This window comes from Cotesia typhae, unplaced genomic scaffold, assembly GCF_013202065.1.
Source record: "Cotesia typhae breed Kobodo isofemale line unplaced genomic scaffold, CoteBio_Ctyphae contig_5, whole genome shotgun sequence".
NCBI lineage: Eukaryota > Metazoa > Arthropoda > Insecta > Hymenoptera > Braconidae > Cotesia > Cotesia typhae.
This window is the reverse complement of record NW_027423757.1, coordinates 12176589-12194989: the sequence shown is the minus strand read 5'-3', so window position 1 is coordinate 12194989 and position 18401 is coordinate 12176589. Positions and strand designations below refer to the sequence as shown.

The window sequence follows — 18401 nt, the reverse complement described above, 5'->3', positions numbered from 1 at the left end:
ACTTTCTCACAATCGATCATCGATATTCCGCGCCCATAAACGCCCATTCATCCCAAGTATTCTCTATTCTCCTTTTTATCCTTGTTAAGAAACAATTTTCGATGCTGAATATAGACCAAATAGAGAAAAATATCGGTGACTGGGCATAAGACGGGATAACAGGTCCCTCAAAGGGACTTTTAAAGAGACCCACAACACTGATTTTACGGCAATTGAATCCACCATCACAACAATGAGTCTTCACATCCGGACATCGTGACTTTTTTAATTTTCACGGGCTACTGGTTTTGATGCTGTTACCTTAAATTCAAGAAAAAAATTCCCATCGACCGTCATTAACTTGGTTAGATACTTAATGATCCTAAAGATTTTTGATTGATGATTTTTCAGACGACTTTATAGTTCATTTTTGGGCGGAAGCTCTAGTTTACTAATTTACATCTTTTTTTAAATTTTTTGTTCTATAAATTGTGTATTTTTGACAAACATTACAATTTAATTTAGTTGCTTAATATTATTTGTATCAACTGTTATATTTAGTTTCAGCAAATATTTTTGTGTTTGTCAAAAATAAATATTTAAGAAGCCAGAACTAAATGGCTTTATTTGACACAAATATTCCCTTTTTCCTGCATCTATATCCTGCCGTCGGATCTTTTTATATTCTACAAAATTCGTAATTCAGTCTAAAATGTCAATTAATAATTTACTCATCAAACAAAATAAAATATTAATAAATAAATTGTCCAAAAAAATATTTTTAATGTGAATTTTAGTATAAAATTTGTATTTCTAATAAAAGTCCATAAATTTTGAAGAAAAAATAAATATTGTATACTGTAAAAAGAAAAAACTACCTATAAGATGATAAACTAAAGAAAACAATTTTATATGTTGTTATAGATCGATTTGATTATTGTAATATCAAATATTTTTTTTCATTTATTATATATTTGATCTTTGTACAAAGTACATACAATATCATGTATTGATATTTTGTGTAGGTATTTTCCCATTAAATATTTTATTGTTTGACATTCTTAGTGAGACTTACTATACAGTATATATAGTAGAACCTCCGGCAGGGCGGCATCCCAGATCCAAAGTTTGTAAGAACATTTATGCTAGCATAAAAAATAGTAAGTCGTAAGTTGTAACTCGTGATTCATGAATGAAAGATATCGGTGTAAATGTAAAATAATAAAAAAACGCGCGTGTCACTTAGCCCAGCAGAGTCGTTGTTCCAATATTTTAAACGGACAAACATGCATAGAAAATGGTAACAATAGGGCGTGACTGGGGCGGAACACATGTCCAAACATCAGACACAATGATCCTGCTGGTCCAGAGAATAGTGTCCATTCACCCAGTCTCGAACTCCTGTCTCTCTCAACTTCAACCAAGATCGATCATCCTTGTTCACTTTCATTCCGTTTTATTCCATATATTATCTGTCACTCTTTTTGGCTATTATATACTACAAATATAACTATAATGGGTGAAATATTTACACGGTAATTCGGACAATGATGCGATGCTGCAACTCCAGAGAATCCTAGTCCGAACTATCAATGGTAAATGTCCTTTAAATACCTAAGAATATGTCCTGCTCGATTGGACCAACTGTCCCAATTGGGGTTTGTGGGATAACTTCCCAGTTGTAACAAATTTCATGAGGTTTAAATGACATTGCTGATGTTTGCACAAAATAGAATTTGCCAAAATTCATTATATTAGAGTATAATATACAAAATTAATCAATGTATGCATTGAATTTGGTATAAAATTTATTATTGCCATTCAATGTCCGTAAAAAAAAAAAAAAAAAAAAAAAAGCATCTACAGGTTATGGGCCCCTACTCCAAAAATTAGATTTTCTATTTAAAGGATCCAGGTTCGAATCTTAGCTAAGACAGGTTATTTTTAACATCGAGGATATTTTTTTGACATCATACTATCCCTCGAAAATTAAAAATTTGGTCATGCCCAAACGTAAGTGGTCTGTGTCCTCCAGGACCGGAAATCAGCAAGTCATTAAAGACTAGGTTATTCCTGACAAAACGCGAGATAAAATTCCCGGAAGCTGGCGTTCGTCCTCTTGTTTCTCTCCGCGGGATCGTTTGGTATTGTTTTAACGTGTTTGACTCAAATATTGACGCAAGACGAGCTGTGAGGGACCACAAAACGGATAGAACTACTACACTAGTACTAGTACTAGTACTGGGAGGTATTCTATCTGTACATACAAAGAAGATGGAGATGGTGAGCGACCCACATAACGTCATCCTCGATCCTCCATCCTCGCTCGGTTTATCCTTTTTCTCCTTTTAAGGTAACGAACCTCAAGAAACTATATAATGTAAGGTACTATATACACAGAGAGATCCTCGGCTAAATGGAGACGAGGACAGTTAGACAGACATGAACTGAGCAGACTGGGACGGAGTTGACGGATATAACGAAAAATCCATACAACTGAGAAATGTCATGTCGCGGTAACCTTTGTTCTCTTGCTCAAGCTCGAGTAATTCCGAGAACTCAAAGAGTATATAAGAAAGATAAAGTTAATTTGTGAAAGACGCGTTTAAAATTTAAATTAATCCATCAGGAATGAAGAATCATGAATGATTAATAACCAACGATGAATTTTGAGTGATAGTTATGATGAATATGAGTTTTTGAGATTGAGCGGAATTGTAATTATGGAGGGTTTTGTCAGTACTTTTTCTGGTTCGAATCAAAGGGGACGTTTAGTTTTGATACTCGAGGGTAGTCAGCATTTAAACCGCTTTGACTCTCATAAAATCTCATAACCCGGAGGCATGAATTCTGGGCACTATGCTCTGCGACTACTGCTACTACTCCACGCTTATATGCTTCAGTGTCTATGTTGAGTTTGGCGTAGCCCCGCGTCTTTCTCTTGACAAAACTCCTCTACTTCTCTCTGCTCCCAGCATCCGCTATACAAAAACCCCGGTGGTGAAAATTTCAATGGGGTTGTTTGTTCTTCGGATCGCGGGCCTCATGAACTAGCGAGCACATACCTGCTATTCGGCTGTGTATATGTTAAAGAAGCATAATACAGAGCACAGAATAGAGCACAACCAACTATCCCTTGATATATGATGATATAACGTCTGCAGCGTGTGCCACAAAGTTCTCATCACAAAGACTCATACCTGGATCAGTTTATCTTCACTGGAATTACACGGGATTGATGAAATCATCAGCAACCAGACTCAGTCCAGCTTGTCCATCACTTTGGTCTTGCTTCTAGGAATCCGAGACTTTGTAAACACTGACACTGATTTTGGTGAATTTTTTATTTTGAGGATGTTTGCAGGGAAATGTGTTTCCTTAGGCGGTAATATTGTGTTTTATTTGGACGAGTGTTATTCCTCGTAAAGCGGAGCCCGATTTCTCTGTGTACGCTCGCACCTTTCTTTTATCGGGACTACATACAACATTTGAGTTCTAAACTTGACAATAAAAGTCTGTATGTTTATTTTTGGAAGGAATATTTTATTTAGAAAATAGATATTCGATTTTTTGATTATATGTTTTTTGGATTATGACAACACCTTGCTGATGAGGTCTAAGTGAATGAAAAGCTTCACAATTTGTATCTTTTTGATGTAAGATTTTGAATATAAAAACTTAAAACAATTTTTGATACAGTTCGGTATGAAAATTGATTCTTCTAGTTTGCATTAAAAAGTTCTTTGAACAACGCAGGAACTGATATCAAAAATTGATTAAATATTAAATATTGAACATTGATATTAAAGAGAAATCAGCGAAAAGGAATAAAACACAAAGACAAATAAACAAAAAAAATTTTCAAAAGGATATTTATTTAATTTATATCTCTGGAGACGGATACAGCCAATAAAATTATTTGGAAGATCAAACTCAAGTTTGAACGCCTACGTGATTATACGGTGATAGAATATGCTGATGTTTACCCAAAGTGACTCATAGAGTATTTATCCACAGCCCCCAAGGCGATCGCTGAATACATAACATCTATATTATATATTCTATATTCTAGATTTTAGATTCTAGATTCTCGGGAGACATTCTCGGAGCAACCTTAACCTACTCCGAAAATTAAGCATCCTCAATCTCCACGGCAGCCTTATCAATTTGGGTTTAATCATAAAGCACTGAATGGTGATGTATAATGGACCTGGACATCAATGTTCGGTTATACATAGACAGAGCACATGCACTTTTACCTAGAGGCGAAGCTCCGGTGCATCGTGTTCGCCGAAAGTAGAAGGGGCTCGTGTAATATAGAGCGGCTGAAGGCAGACGTAATTTCCTGCCCGGCTGACAACATTGCAGACATGTTTGCCAACTCAACAGCCAACACACTACAGACCGCCCGGTTACGGCGCTGGCTCTGTTATCATGTTGGGCCATTCTGCCTTGCAATGATGCATCGTCCTCTTCCTCTTCCTCTTCCTTATCCTAGCAGAGGAGTAGTTGTAGTCTCTTCTCTCCTCTCTTCTCTTCTCTTTGCCTTGTTGTGCTCTGTAGACCCCAAGGCGCTTTGATCGACAACACTGTACTACTGTTGCTACACCCTCAAACCCTCGACGACAACTCGCAGCGAAAATAAAAGTAGTAAATAAATTTTACGCGACAAATAAAATTTTTGGATTGATTTAACGATTTTTGATATGCTCAAATAATTTTTTATGTGACAAGATTTAAAAATTGGCCATATCACAAAATATCACAACGTTTTTATAAGCAAAATGTCTTCCTTCACATTTTTTAAGCAATTGAAATGATTTTTAGATGATAAAAAAATTTTAATTTATTATTTTTTATAAAATAAATCAAACAATTTGCCAATTAGAACGTTAATTTGGCTCCATATGTCATCATTTGCAATCCGATGATGAATTTTTTGATCAAAATTAGTGTTGATAACTTACAACAGATGGCGCATTGTCGCTGAATCTTCTCATTTCTAGAGAGTTAAATTTTACAACTTAAGTTTTGAAACAAAAATAATTTAATCAACTAAAAAGCCAATTTTTATCAAATACCCAGTGATCAGATCAACCTCTATCCGGCATAATATGAAAATTAGCCATATTTCAGAGTTTCTAACGGGTAATCTACATATTAGAGATTCCCAGAAGCTAGTTATGAAATAAAAAATTAACTCAACACTGTTTTGTGTTTCCAGCACACGCAACACAAAGATACAAGATGTTTAAACAAACCAGAGGGTGACGGAGTCGCTGTGGGGGCCGAGAATTATAAATGCCGGCTTACAATAATACTAGCCTAATGCCATGCAAAACAGTTTCGAGGGTTACATCTCACTTAGCCGAACTGTTTTCATTCTTTTAACTGGTGCTTATGCTGCTCAATGTTTTTCTTATTCATCAATGAAAGTAATCGAATATTCGTACCTCTAATGCCAGTTATTTCGCCCAGTACACTACAGTACAATAGTTTTCACCAGTGTGTATTTATCATTTCTGTTTGATGGGAAAAACACCTAAAAATTTTAAATATTTCAATGAGCAGAATGTAAATGGAAGCAATATCGCAATGTTGGCGCCAATGGCCCACGGTTGAGTGACTGGTGCTGATTGATGTTGCAATGTTTGACCAGAGGGTTGTTTCCAAGCTCAGCCAACATCCAGCATCCCCCAACGGACCCAATAAGCACCTCGCTCATGCTCGAGCTGAAACTACGTCTGTACACATACATACATACATACATCTACAGATGTGTAAACTAACATACGTGTCTACACATATCCGTGTAATGTATTCTTGTTATGTGTATGCACATATATGAAACATATACTGAGCCACCCACATGCGTGATGCCCGCACGAAAATGATTGTTTGTCCTCGCTTGTGAGCCGTCTGTCACGGAAAAGCTCTTTCCTTCCCTTTACTTTCTTTTTCTTCACTTATTTTAGTGAAGGGAAAAGTATTGAAGATTGAAGTGGCTAAGAACAAAGTTTTTATTTAATAAAAATAAATTGCTGCACATTATTGAAGTTATTTTTTGTTTTTCAATATAATTTTGTTTTTTTTTTTTTATTGTATTGAAATAAAATGAACATGTTTTGGAAAAAAAAAATTCTAAATCTCAATAAATAGCACCGTATTTAAATAAAAAGGAATTCTATTTTTGGATAATGCGCTTATATCAAACTTGGAAAATAAAAATTGATTAATCAATCAATCTAACACAAACTATCCATTTCACATGTAGTAATTATCTATATTACTTTCGATCGTTGTAAAAATTTATAAATCAGGGGAAAAATAAACAAAAAAATAAATCAACATTTATAACAAAATTTAGTGGAAGACAAACAAACAATATAATACGTTCCATCCGGTAATTTTATTTTATCAATTAATGAATAAATAAATAAAAGTTTAATATTTGATGTTGATGTTTTACTTTTCAAAATTTCGGGAGTAATTATTTGGATTGATAATAATTATTAATTTATTATACTCGATTGAAATAAAACTAAATAAAAAATAGAGGGAATATTTGTGAGAGGAAAATGGCACCGGTGCAGATGAACAAATTCGTGTAAAGCGAAATGAATTTCAGCAAACGATTTGCTTGATAAGCGGGCTGCAAAGAGGGGGTGGAGGCCAAAAATCTAGTTAAAATTGGATAGGCAGCCATGCTTGATGCACGTAAACTTTTGGATTGCCGTGTACAAAATTTGGATAATGCCTGGCTGGTCGTTTCCGCACCAAAAAAAACATTAATTATCTACAGAACGTGGAGCGATCAGAACGACACAAATTTAGGGGAGTGCAGACACGAAACAGCAGCGTGAGTTTAACGCTACCGAATATTTTAATCTACTTAAAAAGCCATCCGTTTCAAAGTAATTAACAGAATAAAATTAAAACGTTTAACAACTCCGCTCCTCATTCCTCCTTCCTCGTTTTCTGTTTATATTTCGCGGTTACGCCATATACAAATCCAACTAACCTAAATGGTAATGCAGCCCATCGAAATAGCGACACATACAAAACATCCCAGAACATCACTGTCATCATTTGCCGCTTAAAATTCTCCCTCATTCCCGATTATTTTATTTGTTCAATTTCAACTCCCACTCATTTAAATCCTGCCCAGTTTATGTATTCCAGCACTTTATTATCCGACGGCGTGTGCACCGATTGTGTACTTTCTAATATCAATTACCGTGGGTGTTGTGTGCCTTTCCCATTATACAGATATTAATGCATTTTTTTTTTTTTTTTTTTTTTTTCCAACCATACGGTCGTCGTAGTGAATTTCAGGCTCTGAAAAAGCAAATCCTCGAACGAGGCCATGACGTAGCCCAGCTTTCCAAGAAAACTTGCATTGACATCTCAATATTTGCCCAAACGCTCTCGAGTCTCTATACACACTACACTCTTATCTGTCGGAGTGTAGATAGAGAGGCATGTCCTCATACCTCATACCTCATACCTCAACATCCAACATTTTAAATCCTTGCTCCGCCATGATGTGGCGACATATCTTCGGACTTGTGAACCGCCAAGTACCGTTAACACATGTTAACCATGAATTATTGTTACCGCGAATTGATTTTGCACACTCAGCAAATATATATATATATATATATATATATATATATATATATATATATATATATATATATATATATATATATATATATATATATATATATATATATATATATATATATATATATATATATATTTATTTATGCACACGTTGTATTACAGACGTTGGCCGCTCTAATCGCGTTAGTCACGAAATGGCGACACATATTGCAGCAATAATTCTAGTTCGTATTCACAGTTAGAGTTGGAGAAGCATATTGGTAACAAGGACGATCTGGTGGTGGAAAATGTACGTGCATGCCTATTGCTGGTGGCTCGTAAATCCGTGGCAGTCGATATATGTGCCTGGAGCTCACGCTACGTGCATTATAATCGGTCCATGCAGGCAACTACATCAGAGTATTCAACATTTAACGTTGAACATTCTGCATTGGCTAGCCTGGACATCGTCAACATGTTCAAAGAGTTACTGAGCACCGACACACTACACACATCTACACACATGGAGACATGCGGGTGATGACAGTATGAGAATGCGTGAGTGTGCGAGTGTGAGTGTGGACAGAGAGCTGGGATTGGTGTGGTATGTATGAGGTGAATGTCCACCCCTTGGGTCTACCGGTTCAATAGATCCAACGAGTAGAGCCCGTGTGTGACGTGATTAAATCTCGAACGAACAACATGGCCGCCGCTAATTACTGCCTCATTATTTATTATTTAGCGCAAGCGAATCGAAAAATGCCAAGAGGAAGAAGAAGAAGAAGAAGAAAAGAGAAGAAAAAGGAGTTTGCTTTGATAAAAGATTTCTTGGTGTGATTCTTGGTGATTTCGAGAGCGACTAATTGACAATCTGCATTTTGATCTGCGGAAATCCATGGCATGAAATTGAGGAAGGGGCGAAGGGTTATCGCGGGGTGCTTGCGGTGAGATCGGTCGAGTCGACTCTGGGACTCGAATAGAGCAGAGATACCAACAGGGCGCTCGCAAATATTGGTATTTGGCAAAGACTATCCTGATCCGCGTCTGTCTTCCTCTCTTCATCGCTTTCTCTGTATTTATCTCTTTATCTTTATCTTTCTCGCCTTTTATACATCGCAATGTCTCTCTCAATATCCTCACACTCCAGTTTCCCGGCGGAACAGAGCAGAGAGCACTGAGCTTAAGAACAGAGTTTATTTGGTTTTTCTTTGTCATTCGAATCGCGTGACATCGCGCCTCCTACAACCCAATAGAAGTAGACCACTTTCCACTTTTCTGAGAATGGGATTGTTTATTTGGAATGTACTAGCTTTCTTTTCCCTTTTTTTATTTTATTTTATTTTTTTTTTTTTCACATTTTGCTGGGTTGGATACCAATTTTGTGATAACTAACAATTTGAAAGTTGTATTTATTCGACACTATACTTATATGTAGTATTTCTTCAGGTCAGTGCTTCAATTTTGAATTAAAATAAATCATTGAAATACTATTTTGAAAATATCGATTTTTATCTCAAGAAAATTTTTTTAATCATAGAATTTGTTTTTCTAAGTGTATTAAATCAAAAAAAAAAAAAAAATGTTTAAGTCGTTGATAAATCTAAAATTCAACGACAAATAAGCTTTAAGAAGAGTGAAAAAAATTATATATATATATATATATATATATATATATATATATATATATATATATATATATATATATATATATATATATATATATTTTAAAATTTCAGTCTCTAATTACGAGAAGATTAAGCGATCGTGTGCCATCTGGCGGATTTTTTCAACACTACTTTTAATGAAAAAATTATATATGAGTATTTTAGTCCTGACATGGACATATTATGTTATATATTAGAGAAACTGTAAATAAATTTTTATGGGATTTACTTCATATTTAAAATAAAATTGAATGAATAAAATAAATGAATTAATAGATACATAAATTAAATAATTAGAGTTTTTCATTGAAATGCCAAAGTATTGCTATGGTAAGAGATCTGAATATACTTGGACTTATTGGTAAGTAGATATGTGTGTCTGCACATGTGTATTCTACCTTGGTACTCGAAGACGCACTGATACCAACGACAAATAAAAGTCTGGTGTGTGTTGCACACCTAACTGTGAAAATACCGAGTAACCTACCTCTGACACACTTGAGATATCTCATAATTCTTCTATTCCTTCAGTCTTTTCTATTGTACACAATATTTTATTCTATTTTTATTGTAGATAGTGAGCGCACATTTACGGGAATTATCATAGTTTTTAAGAACACACATAAAACAGTAAAATGGGGCTGAGAGCTAACCACCAAGGTGGCGATGTCGAGGGCCAACCATTATACTCGTCCATGCCTCGAAAAATGCCACGCAGTCAGTTGTGGAGAGTCGAGTGACCTGGTACTGAAGAGCGCATATATATGTATATGTATATGTATACATAGACCCTTCTTCTTTTTTGTATCGAGTGCCGGTTTCACGGTAGATTGCGTCAGAATGCATAAGACCCCGCGGGTGTGCCACTTTATACCATACAGCCAAGAGCTTTTCCGAAACCACCAGCCAAATGTTATCGCTTTTATTCTTTAGGTTCTTATGTGCCAAAAAACATCTTATGGAATCATTTATTAGCTGTCTTTAAACAAAACAGACAAATATGTTCGGATAAATTTGAAAATATTTTTTACAGTTGTTCATTTTTGAAAGTTTTTTTTTTTTATCGCAAATTTATACTTAATAATTTAAATATTCAAATGAATAGTAAGTGCAAAAAAATAAAAATATCTGACTTTAAATTTCAGGCAATAATTATCAAAGCTATAAATTAAATTAAATTTTTTTTTTTTTGTAATTTTTTAACTTATTTAAAATTACAAAAATTATTAAAAAAAAAATGTCAGACTATAAAAAACCAAATTTTAAAAAGTATTCATAAGAAAAAAAATGCTTATCAGTTTCTAAAATAAATTAAAAATATTCAAACTCTAGATCATAAAAAATACTTCAAGTAAAATTGTTCCAACTTAAGAAAAATAAATAAGCGATTAGTTCTAAAATGTTTGCTCTCTTATAAAATTTTCCTCAGCTCTAGAATAATAACTCAAGAAACTGAGGCATTAAAAAATAAAATAATATATTTTAAAAAGATAATTTCTTGAAAATAACCAAACAAAGTGGGACCTACAACCCAAATACACATCTTCAGTTACTCCCGGGGACTTTAATCTCCGAGCAAGCGATAACGTCTGAGATAACGCAATGTTTGCACTTCCATATTATCCAGCAGGCACCTACGAACCGAAACCCACAATTCCTCCATTGTGCTACAAATATTCCATAGGTTGCTGATGAATTAACCATAATAGACTGTTAATTGTCTGAAATCTTGCTGTTGACATTATAATAAAAATTAGAATAATAATAGTAATAGTAAGTTGAAAAAAAAAAAAAAAAATCCCCATAAATTTAAAAGGTTATTAGTTACGCATGGGAGTTTACTCGGTCCAGGCAATATAATGTATCAAGTCGGCGTCGACACATCAGATCGCCCTGGACAACAATAAAACTCCTAATTGGGCCGGCTATTGTCCTTGCTTTTATATCCTTGACCCTCGGGTTCGTTTTTCTTTTATGCCTCGTAAGCTTGAATTGACCCAAGGAGACACGTATCAAGCGGGCAATTATGTCGATTCCGATCAATGATCATGCTCGTAATCATAATCACATATCACATATGTATTAAATTTGAAAAGTTGTAAGAAATATAACACTTGACACATAAACAGCTGAGACGTGTGAAAACGGGCGATGCGATAGTAAATTTTATTAATAATGACAATAATACTTTTGGGCAATGATAATGATAAGATAAACAAATAGTGTTGTGCCGGAAGTGTGATGCTCATTCGTGACTTGACACGCGTATGTGATACCCGGAGGAACGAGGGGTCAGGGGCGGCCACGGAAAAAAATAATAGAATGAGGACATAGATGACGTACGTGGAAAACACCTGCCACATGTGGTTCTCATGTTTTTCAATTCTTTTCTATTTCTACGAATTTTTTATTCCATCTTCGCTCTGCTTTTGATACTCCTAAATATTTTATATTTATGTCATATTTATCATTTTACGTATTACATTATAATGGATATTGTATATATATAATAATAATAATAATAATAATAATAATGATAATAATAATAATAATATGGTTATTATATTATAATGTATATATATGTATGTATATTTATAGGCCTTTGATAATGCTAATAAGAACTAGTTTTGATGGAGGTATAATAAAACTTTTAAAGTTCAAAATTTGGAAACTTTAATTTTTTTCTGTTCATATCTTTCAATAACACTGAAGTTGATAGACATTAAAATTTTTTTTAGAATTTTGTAGCAATTAAATTATTTAAAAAAAAAAAATTAATTAAAAAGTTTCACATGTGAAAATTCATAAAAATTACAAGTGAAAATTTTTAGAAGCATTTATCATTAAATTTTATTCATTCAAAAAATGAAGAATTTTTAAATATAAAATGATAAGTAATTTTTACTATGTATTTTTGATATTATATTGATTCATATAATTTTTTTTTTTTGCTGATGATATCATTTTAAATCAAGTAATTAAATTTTTTAATTTAAAAAATAAATTTTAATTGAGTTAGAATAAAATTTATTTAATTCAAAAATATTTTTTTAATTAAAGAATTTTTTTTTCTATTACTTTGATTTATTTCAAATCGACTAAATTGAAATTAATTGTTGTAAATTATTAAAAAATTACCTGACTTTGTTCCATCATTATAATTTAAATTGAACCATAAGAGGAATAACAAATTACTCGTATAAAGATAAAGATGCTCACGCAACATTCTTCAGATGAAATAGTGACTTTATTTGCTAAGTGACACGATAATTATTGTCATTAGCTTAACGATTGTTTGTGCGTGCTTGTATTTCGTATACAAAATAATAGTATACCATATAACACATTAAAAAACAAAATAATAGGGAGCGAGATCAATTTCGGCACTTTAGTGGTATAATTATAATTATCCGGGTCGTAATTTTGTCCGGTTTGGGTTTTGTCCAAAATTTAAAGAACATATGGTGGTCACCCGTGATTTTACGAGCATTACTTAGGGCTTAATCTTTTTTCCAAAAGGGTGCCGGGTTTAAAGTGTATTAGAAGGAAGGAAGAGGCCATTAAACAGGGCTGGGGAAAACCCGAAAGGTATACCTGCGTCAAAAAGCTATTAGTTATAGGGTAAGGAGGTGTGCAGCGTGCAATTTGTTGCACAATACCTTTTCATTTGGGATAACTATTTATATATATATTTACAAATACACAGAGATAGGAAGTAGAAAGACCCGGGCTTAGTCCGATTGGATTGTTCTTTGGGTATTACTGTTATTAAGGAAACACAATGTCCAGTCTTTTACGAGGTACTTTTAAGTGAATATTTATTAGCGGCGCCGTAAACTAAGCTGGCTTTCATTAGTTGGGTTATTGATTTTGTTTTGTGAGAGTTTGTTTGAAAAATATAAAATTTTTTTTTTTTAATTAAGCTAAAAGATTTAGAATTTAGAGTTCAAATTTTTTCATTTAAAAAATGTAAAAATTTATGTATACATATTTTTTTAAGAAACTTTTATAAGGAAGTTGTGAGAAAATCGGCAAGAAAAAAATTTAGTCGCTTAAAAAATATCTCTTTCAATTCAAAAAGTTTAAATTTCATTCACAAAATATTTTCTTTGATATTTAAATTAAAAAAAAAAAAAAAAAATATATGATTTTTAATATTTGAATCAAAATATTCTATATTAAAAAATAACTTTGAATAAATAATTTTTACTCTTCAAGAAATTTTTTTTTTTTAAATAAATAATTTCATGTTTTGTGAAGAGATAAATTATCTTTACACTTGAAATTATTATCTGATAAGAATCCATTGTTGTATAAAAATTCTAATTAGGCAAATCACCTAATTGTTCTTCGCTTAAGGATCTATTCTATAAAAATAATTGAAATTCATAAACAATCATAAGATAAGAAGAACAAAGACCGTAAAATAAATACACTTTGTTTTTCAAAAGAACGAAAAATTGAGATTAAGAAAATAAAACAGGTGCCAGGATGTCTGTAGGGCCAACAAAGCGCGATTGACCACACCAATTATTCATCTTTTTCAAGGGTAGAACCCCGAGGTAAAAAATGGGTGCTATGGTCATTTTTCCGCCGGCTATTAAGGACGTTTTATACTTTGAAATTTTCACCGTGAAATTTTGTTTCTTTGGATAAAAGGAAACGAAAGCTATACCAGGGCAAAGGCCGAAATAGTTCTTCCTGCGGATAGATACTCCATTTATCTAGCTCGGGACAAAAGGATCCGCATCTCAAAGCTCGTAACTTGACAATCAATGAACCAACTCGTATTAAATATAAAAAACGCTCCCGTTCGAGGAGGATTAGGAGCAGATAATCGCGATGGTTAGTTTCGGTTAACAAGATCTAAACTCCAAAACGGAAGAGAATTTTATGGGAAAAAACCTGCTACCGTTCATATGTTTTTTCTCTTTATTTTACTTTCTTTTCCATGAAATAATTTTGGTTTTATTAAATAATAGAATTGGTAGACTTCTAGACCAGTCGAAAGGAACACAAAAGGTGAATTACAGACGAGAGGAGGTCGAGGGAGGTCTGATGTACTTGGGTATCGGTTCTTCGCGCAAATTTCTCTTCTTCTGAGCCCAAGTGGGTGGCGGGTGGGGGATTCTCGGTCGCGGAATCACTCTGTCGTCTTGGGGGTGTTTCTTCGCAGGATGGTTTCTCTTTCGGCGAGGCTTCGCGTTTGCAGGTCGCGATTTTTTGACAATGCGGGGTCTTCTTCTCGTAGTTGCGATTGAAGTTTGACCGCCTTGGGATTTGCTGGAGACTCCCAAATCAAATCTAACCGAAGATTCATAATAAAATAAATTTATTTTTTTTTTTCATTACTTTAGAGAAATTTCGTACCTATATCTGTTGTTTTCCCTCTTCAAAATACCGAAATCGATCCCCCTTCTAAGCGCAACGGATATTTGTTTCTTCAAAGCCTTGCCGGGGAGAATATTGTGGTCCTGACTTACGCGCTCGACAATTTCGTTCGGGGAAAATCCGCCATTCCGGCGCTCATTTCTTAGTAAATCATAAACTAGCGTTGATTTCTTCACCATCGTTTGATTTTTTATAAGTTATATAAAAAAAAAAAAAAAAAAAAAAAAAAAGTAAATACTGTTCCGAATGATAAATGTTTATAGAAAAAACAACTTGGCTTTTTGACGTAAATAAACAATCCAATGTGAAGTTGACTTTTAAATTTGTCTATTAATTTAATTCGGCCGACTTTTGTTTCTTTTGAAATTCGGTATTATTAAACTTTAAATCCGCAATCTTTTGATGATACAAAATAATTTAAATTTTCAATTTTAAAAACGTATTATTAATTTTTTTGGGTGATTAATTTTTAAAATTTCTTCAATTTAAATTTTTTTTGGAAAAGTAATTTCTGTTTTTTGATAAATGAATTTTTTAATAATTTATTTATTGTGATTTTAATCATTTTTCTAAGAAAATTTAATAGTTAAAAAATTTATATTGGCACAATTTTATTGTATTTTATTGTCATTAATGAAATGTTTGAGCTTGAACTTAAAAAGTCGACAAAAATCAAGAAAATTTGATATTTTCTTTACAAAAGTCGATAAATATAATTGTATTTATTTATTTATTTATTTTTTAAGTAATTAGATTGGATTATCTGATTAAAAATAATAATAAATAGTTATATTATTGAAAAAATCGAGAAAGTTGTCCAGGGGATCACGTTGCCGTGAGCTAGGCGTAGAGAGCAGAGAGAGTAGAGAGCATAGCTGAAGCCGGGTTTGTTTGCCAAGAGGGATGCGAACGTTGGAGGGTTTAGAAGCTTGAAGCTCGAAGCTTCAGAGATGGTCCACCCGTTGGGACGTTGGCAGCCGGGACGACGAGTGCTGAGCAGGGAATAGGATGCCAAACCGGAGAGAAGAGCTCAACTGGGATGCGATAGACTGAGAGAGCAAAGGCAGAGCAAGGGAGCTTGGCACAGTGGTAGCTTTTCCTCCTTCAACGGTTCTGGTGCTTTGAAGCTCGTCTACACTCCTCCTATCTCTCCCTGATGTACACTTCTCTTGGAGTTTGGAGTAGATGTATATATAGTAGAATCGAGAGTGTTGCCGAATACATCCGCGAGTACACACATAATAGTGAGCACGTACAACCAGGCGAGGGAGGAAATATATATGTGGGCCGACGGTAGAACGGCGAAGGCGACTCGTCATGATTTCCGTGGTGAATTCCGTCGGGAGTTTCGCACGAGCAACTTCAGAGCATCCTTTAATCATTTGATTACCAGCGCTTTGATTCAAAACCTTTCAAAACTACCGATGCTACATAATCTGGTCTCTGCTCTCTGGTCTAATCTCTAGTCTAGTCTCTGGTGCATGATCGATCACCAAACTTCGGACTCTAAACTCTGATGAGTTGCCAAAATATATGCACGGGAATTAATTGCCTGATTTGGTTTGCAGTTTGTTTACAGCCGATAGTAAGTTGTATTCTCGTCTCAGCTGAGAAAAAATCAGGTGAGTAGTTATTTTTATTTTTTTAATTTTAGTTCTCGAGCTGAGAAAAAATTTTTTTAAGTTCAAATATTTTAAGATACTTTTTAAACTAATCGCTTTATTTTATTTTTTTTAAAACAAATTCAAATTTTTGGTTTTTAATTTATTTCATAAATTTTATTAATAATTACGGAAAAAAATTCAAGCATCTCAATTTTAAATATAGAAAAAAAAAATTTTAATAGTTTCAATAGTTTATTGTGCTTTTACTTAAAAATTTTTAATTTTAAAACCACAAATATTTGATTTTATTTTATGGAAAAATAAATGTCATTTTAACAAAAATTTGTCACATCTTTGATCAATATTCAAATCAATTGGTCTTCAAAAATAAATAGATAAAAAATAATATTTATCTACTAAAAATAAAAATGATTTTGTCTTATCAAAAAAATTGATAAATTTTTTTGGGAATAAATCAGTTGGCTTTATTCAAAAAATGATTTGTCTCGACGAAGGAGCAGCATGAAAAATTAATAAACTTTTAATTTGAAAGCTGAATAAATTATGGTGATATTTTTTGTTTGTCAAGTAGTCGGGAGTTTCCTGAATGAAATGAAGCCCTCGGAAGAGCGAGTGGATTATCGATGGGGGCAAAACAATGGCACACTTTTGTTATTCATCTAAACTAGTGACTAGTCACTAGGATGAAGAATGAAGGATCAAGAAGGAGTGTAATATGTTTGATATATTTACAGGGAATAATAAGAGGAGGCTGCCTGTCAGTGGTACAGCAGTTTACTGCACAAGTGGACGTGTATAAGCCGAAAGAGTGGCTTCGAGCGACAGTCAAGTGCGCGAGCTACATCTGGCTGTCTGACTGCATACTACTGTTTATGGAAAATCATATAATAGACATCGCACATCAAATAATACCGAATAGCTTGAACAGAAATCCTTCAGCGAGCCACTCTCGATTTACAAAGTCGCTTTGTTCGACGTTCAATATATTTTTATCAACTAAACTCTTATCATCCTTCACGTTAGCTCCGATTATTTAGTAGCAGGCTTCTGCCATGATAGTCTTTTATTTTATTTTTTGTTCTTCATCTGTACTCGGACAGATTCTGAGCTTTGATCGATAGCCAGCGGCGAGTAGAGCTTATTCTGTATCTTATGTATGTATACGCGATTTTTTTCATTCGATATCTGATATTTTACATTGACTGGAAAATCTTTCTTGAGATTTGTTATTAAAAATAGCCGGGTTTTATTTAGGCAAGAATTAAGACGAGGGTGCGATTTAATATCGGATTTATTGGTCCTCGAAAAAACGCCGCGGGTAAATTTATCAATGAAAAAAGTCTGGGAAAAAAATTGACACTCTTTTGAAGAATTGTAATATAATATTATTTTGCAAACAAGACCAAAAATAAAATGTCTTTTTGACTCTCATTGAATATTAGCCTTTCATTAAATATTAACTCAAGATTTATAAATATTAATTAAAATATTGATCAAAAAAATTGACAAAAGCGTACGCCTTAGGTGGGACAACCAGAACAAAAACCCAAAAAAGTAAAGTAAAACCGGTTAAGAATTAAGTGTCGTTGGTTAAAATAAAAATGACGTCAAATAAGTGCTCCTTTAGCGGTCGAAAGGTATATTAGTATATACATTTTGGTAAAGACCGAGCAGATAATCTTTTGACAACACAAACGTTACTCCTCTTACTCAGTTTAGTATCTAGATTGTAAATAGGATAAGAAAGAGAGACGCGACGGGGGCTCGAGAACGCTGCCGAAGACAACCCAGAAGAAGGACGAGTGCCAGATTTAGTGCTCCAAGCACTGAAAACTGAAAGCTGAAAGAAGAGAAGTTGAGCGACGGCGAATTTAGAGCGCGAGCTGAAATGTTTGAGTACGTCATGTCCCGGTGGGGTTCTGCAAAGGAGGACTTTGCTCGACAGACTCCTTTTTCTTCCTTCTTCCCTGTGTCACAGTTTCCCTACCACCCGCCAGAGATCCAATATAATCGCGCAATAAAATTCACTCACCAAGTAAAGACTCATCTACTTTTCTTCATTTCTTCAAAAGTTTTCTCTCTTGAGGCCCCGGGCACAATCTATATATATATATATATATATATATATATATATATA

General features: G+C 33.6%; 2 protein-coding genes across 4 annotated transcripts in view; both read right to left on the bottom strand.

Moving 5' to 3' along the window:
* LOC141530944 (uncharacterized) overlaps nt 1-18401 on the bottom strand; it is a 140203-nt gene that overhangs the window by 75972 nt on the left and 45830 nt on the right. The gene's annotated exons all lie outside the window — the stretch shown is intronic.
* Nucleotides 14276-14818, bottom strand: LOC141530432 (uncharacterized). The gene is made up of 2 exons (XM_074247513.1): nt 14601-14818; nt 14276-14552 (listed from the first exon to the last, which is right to left on the bottom strand). The coding sequence occupies exons 1-2, from the start codon at nt 14816-14818 to the stop codon at nt 14276-14278; spliced, it is 495 nt and encodes a 164-aa protein (XP_074103614.1).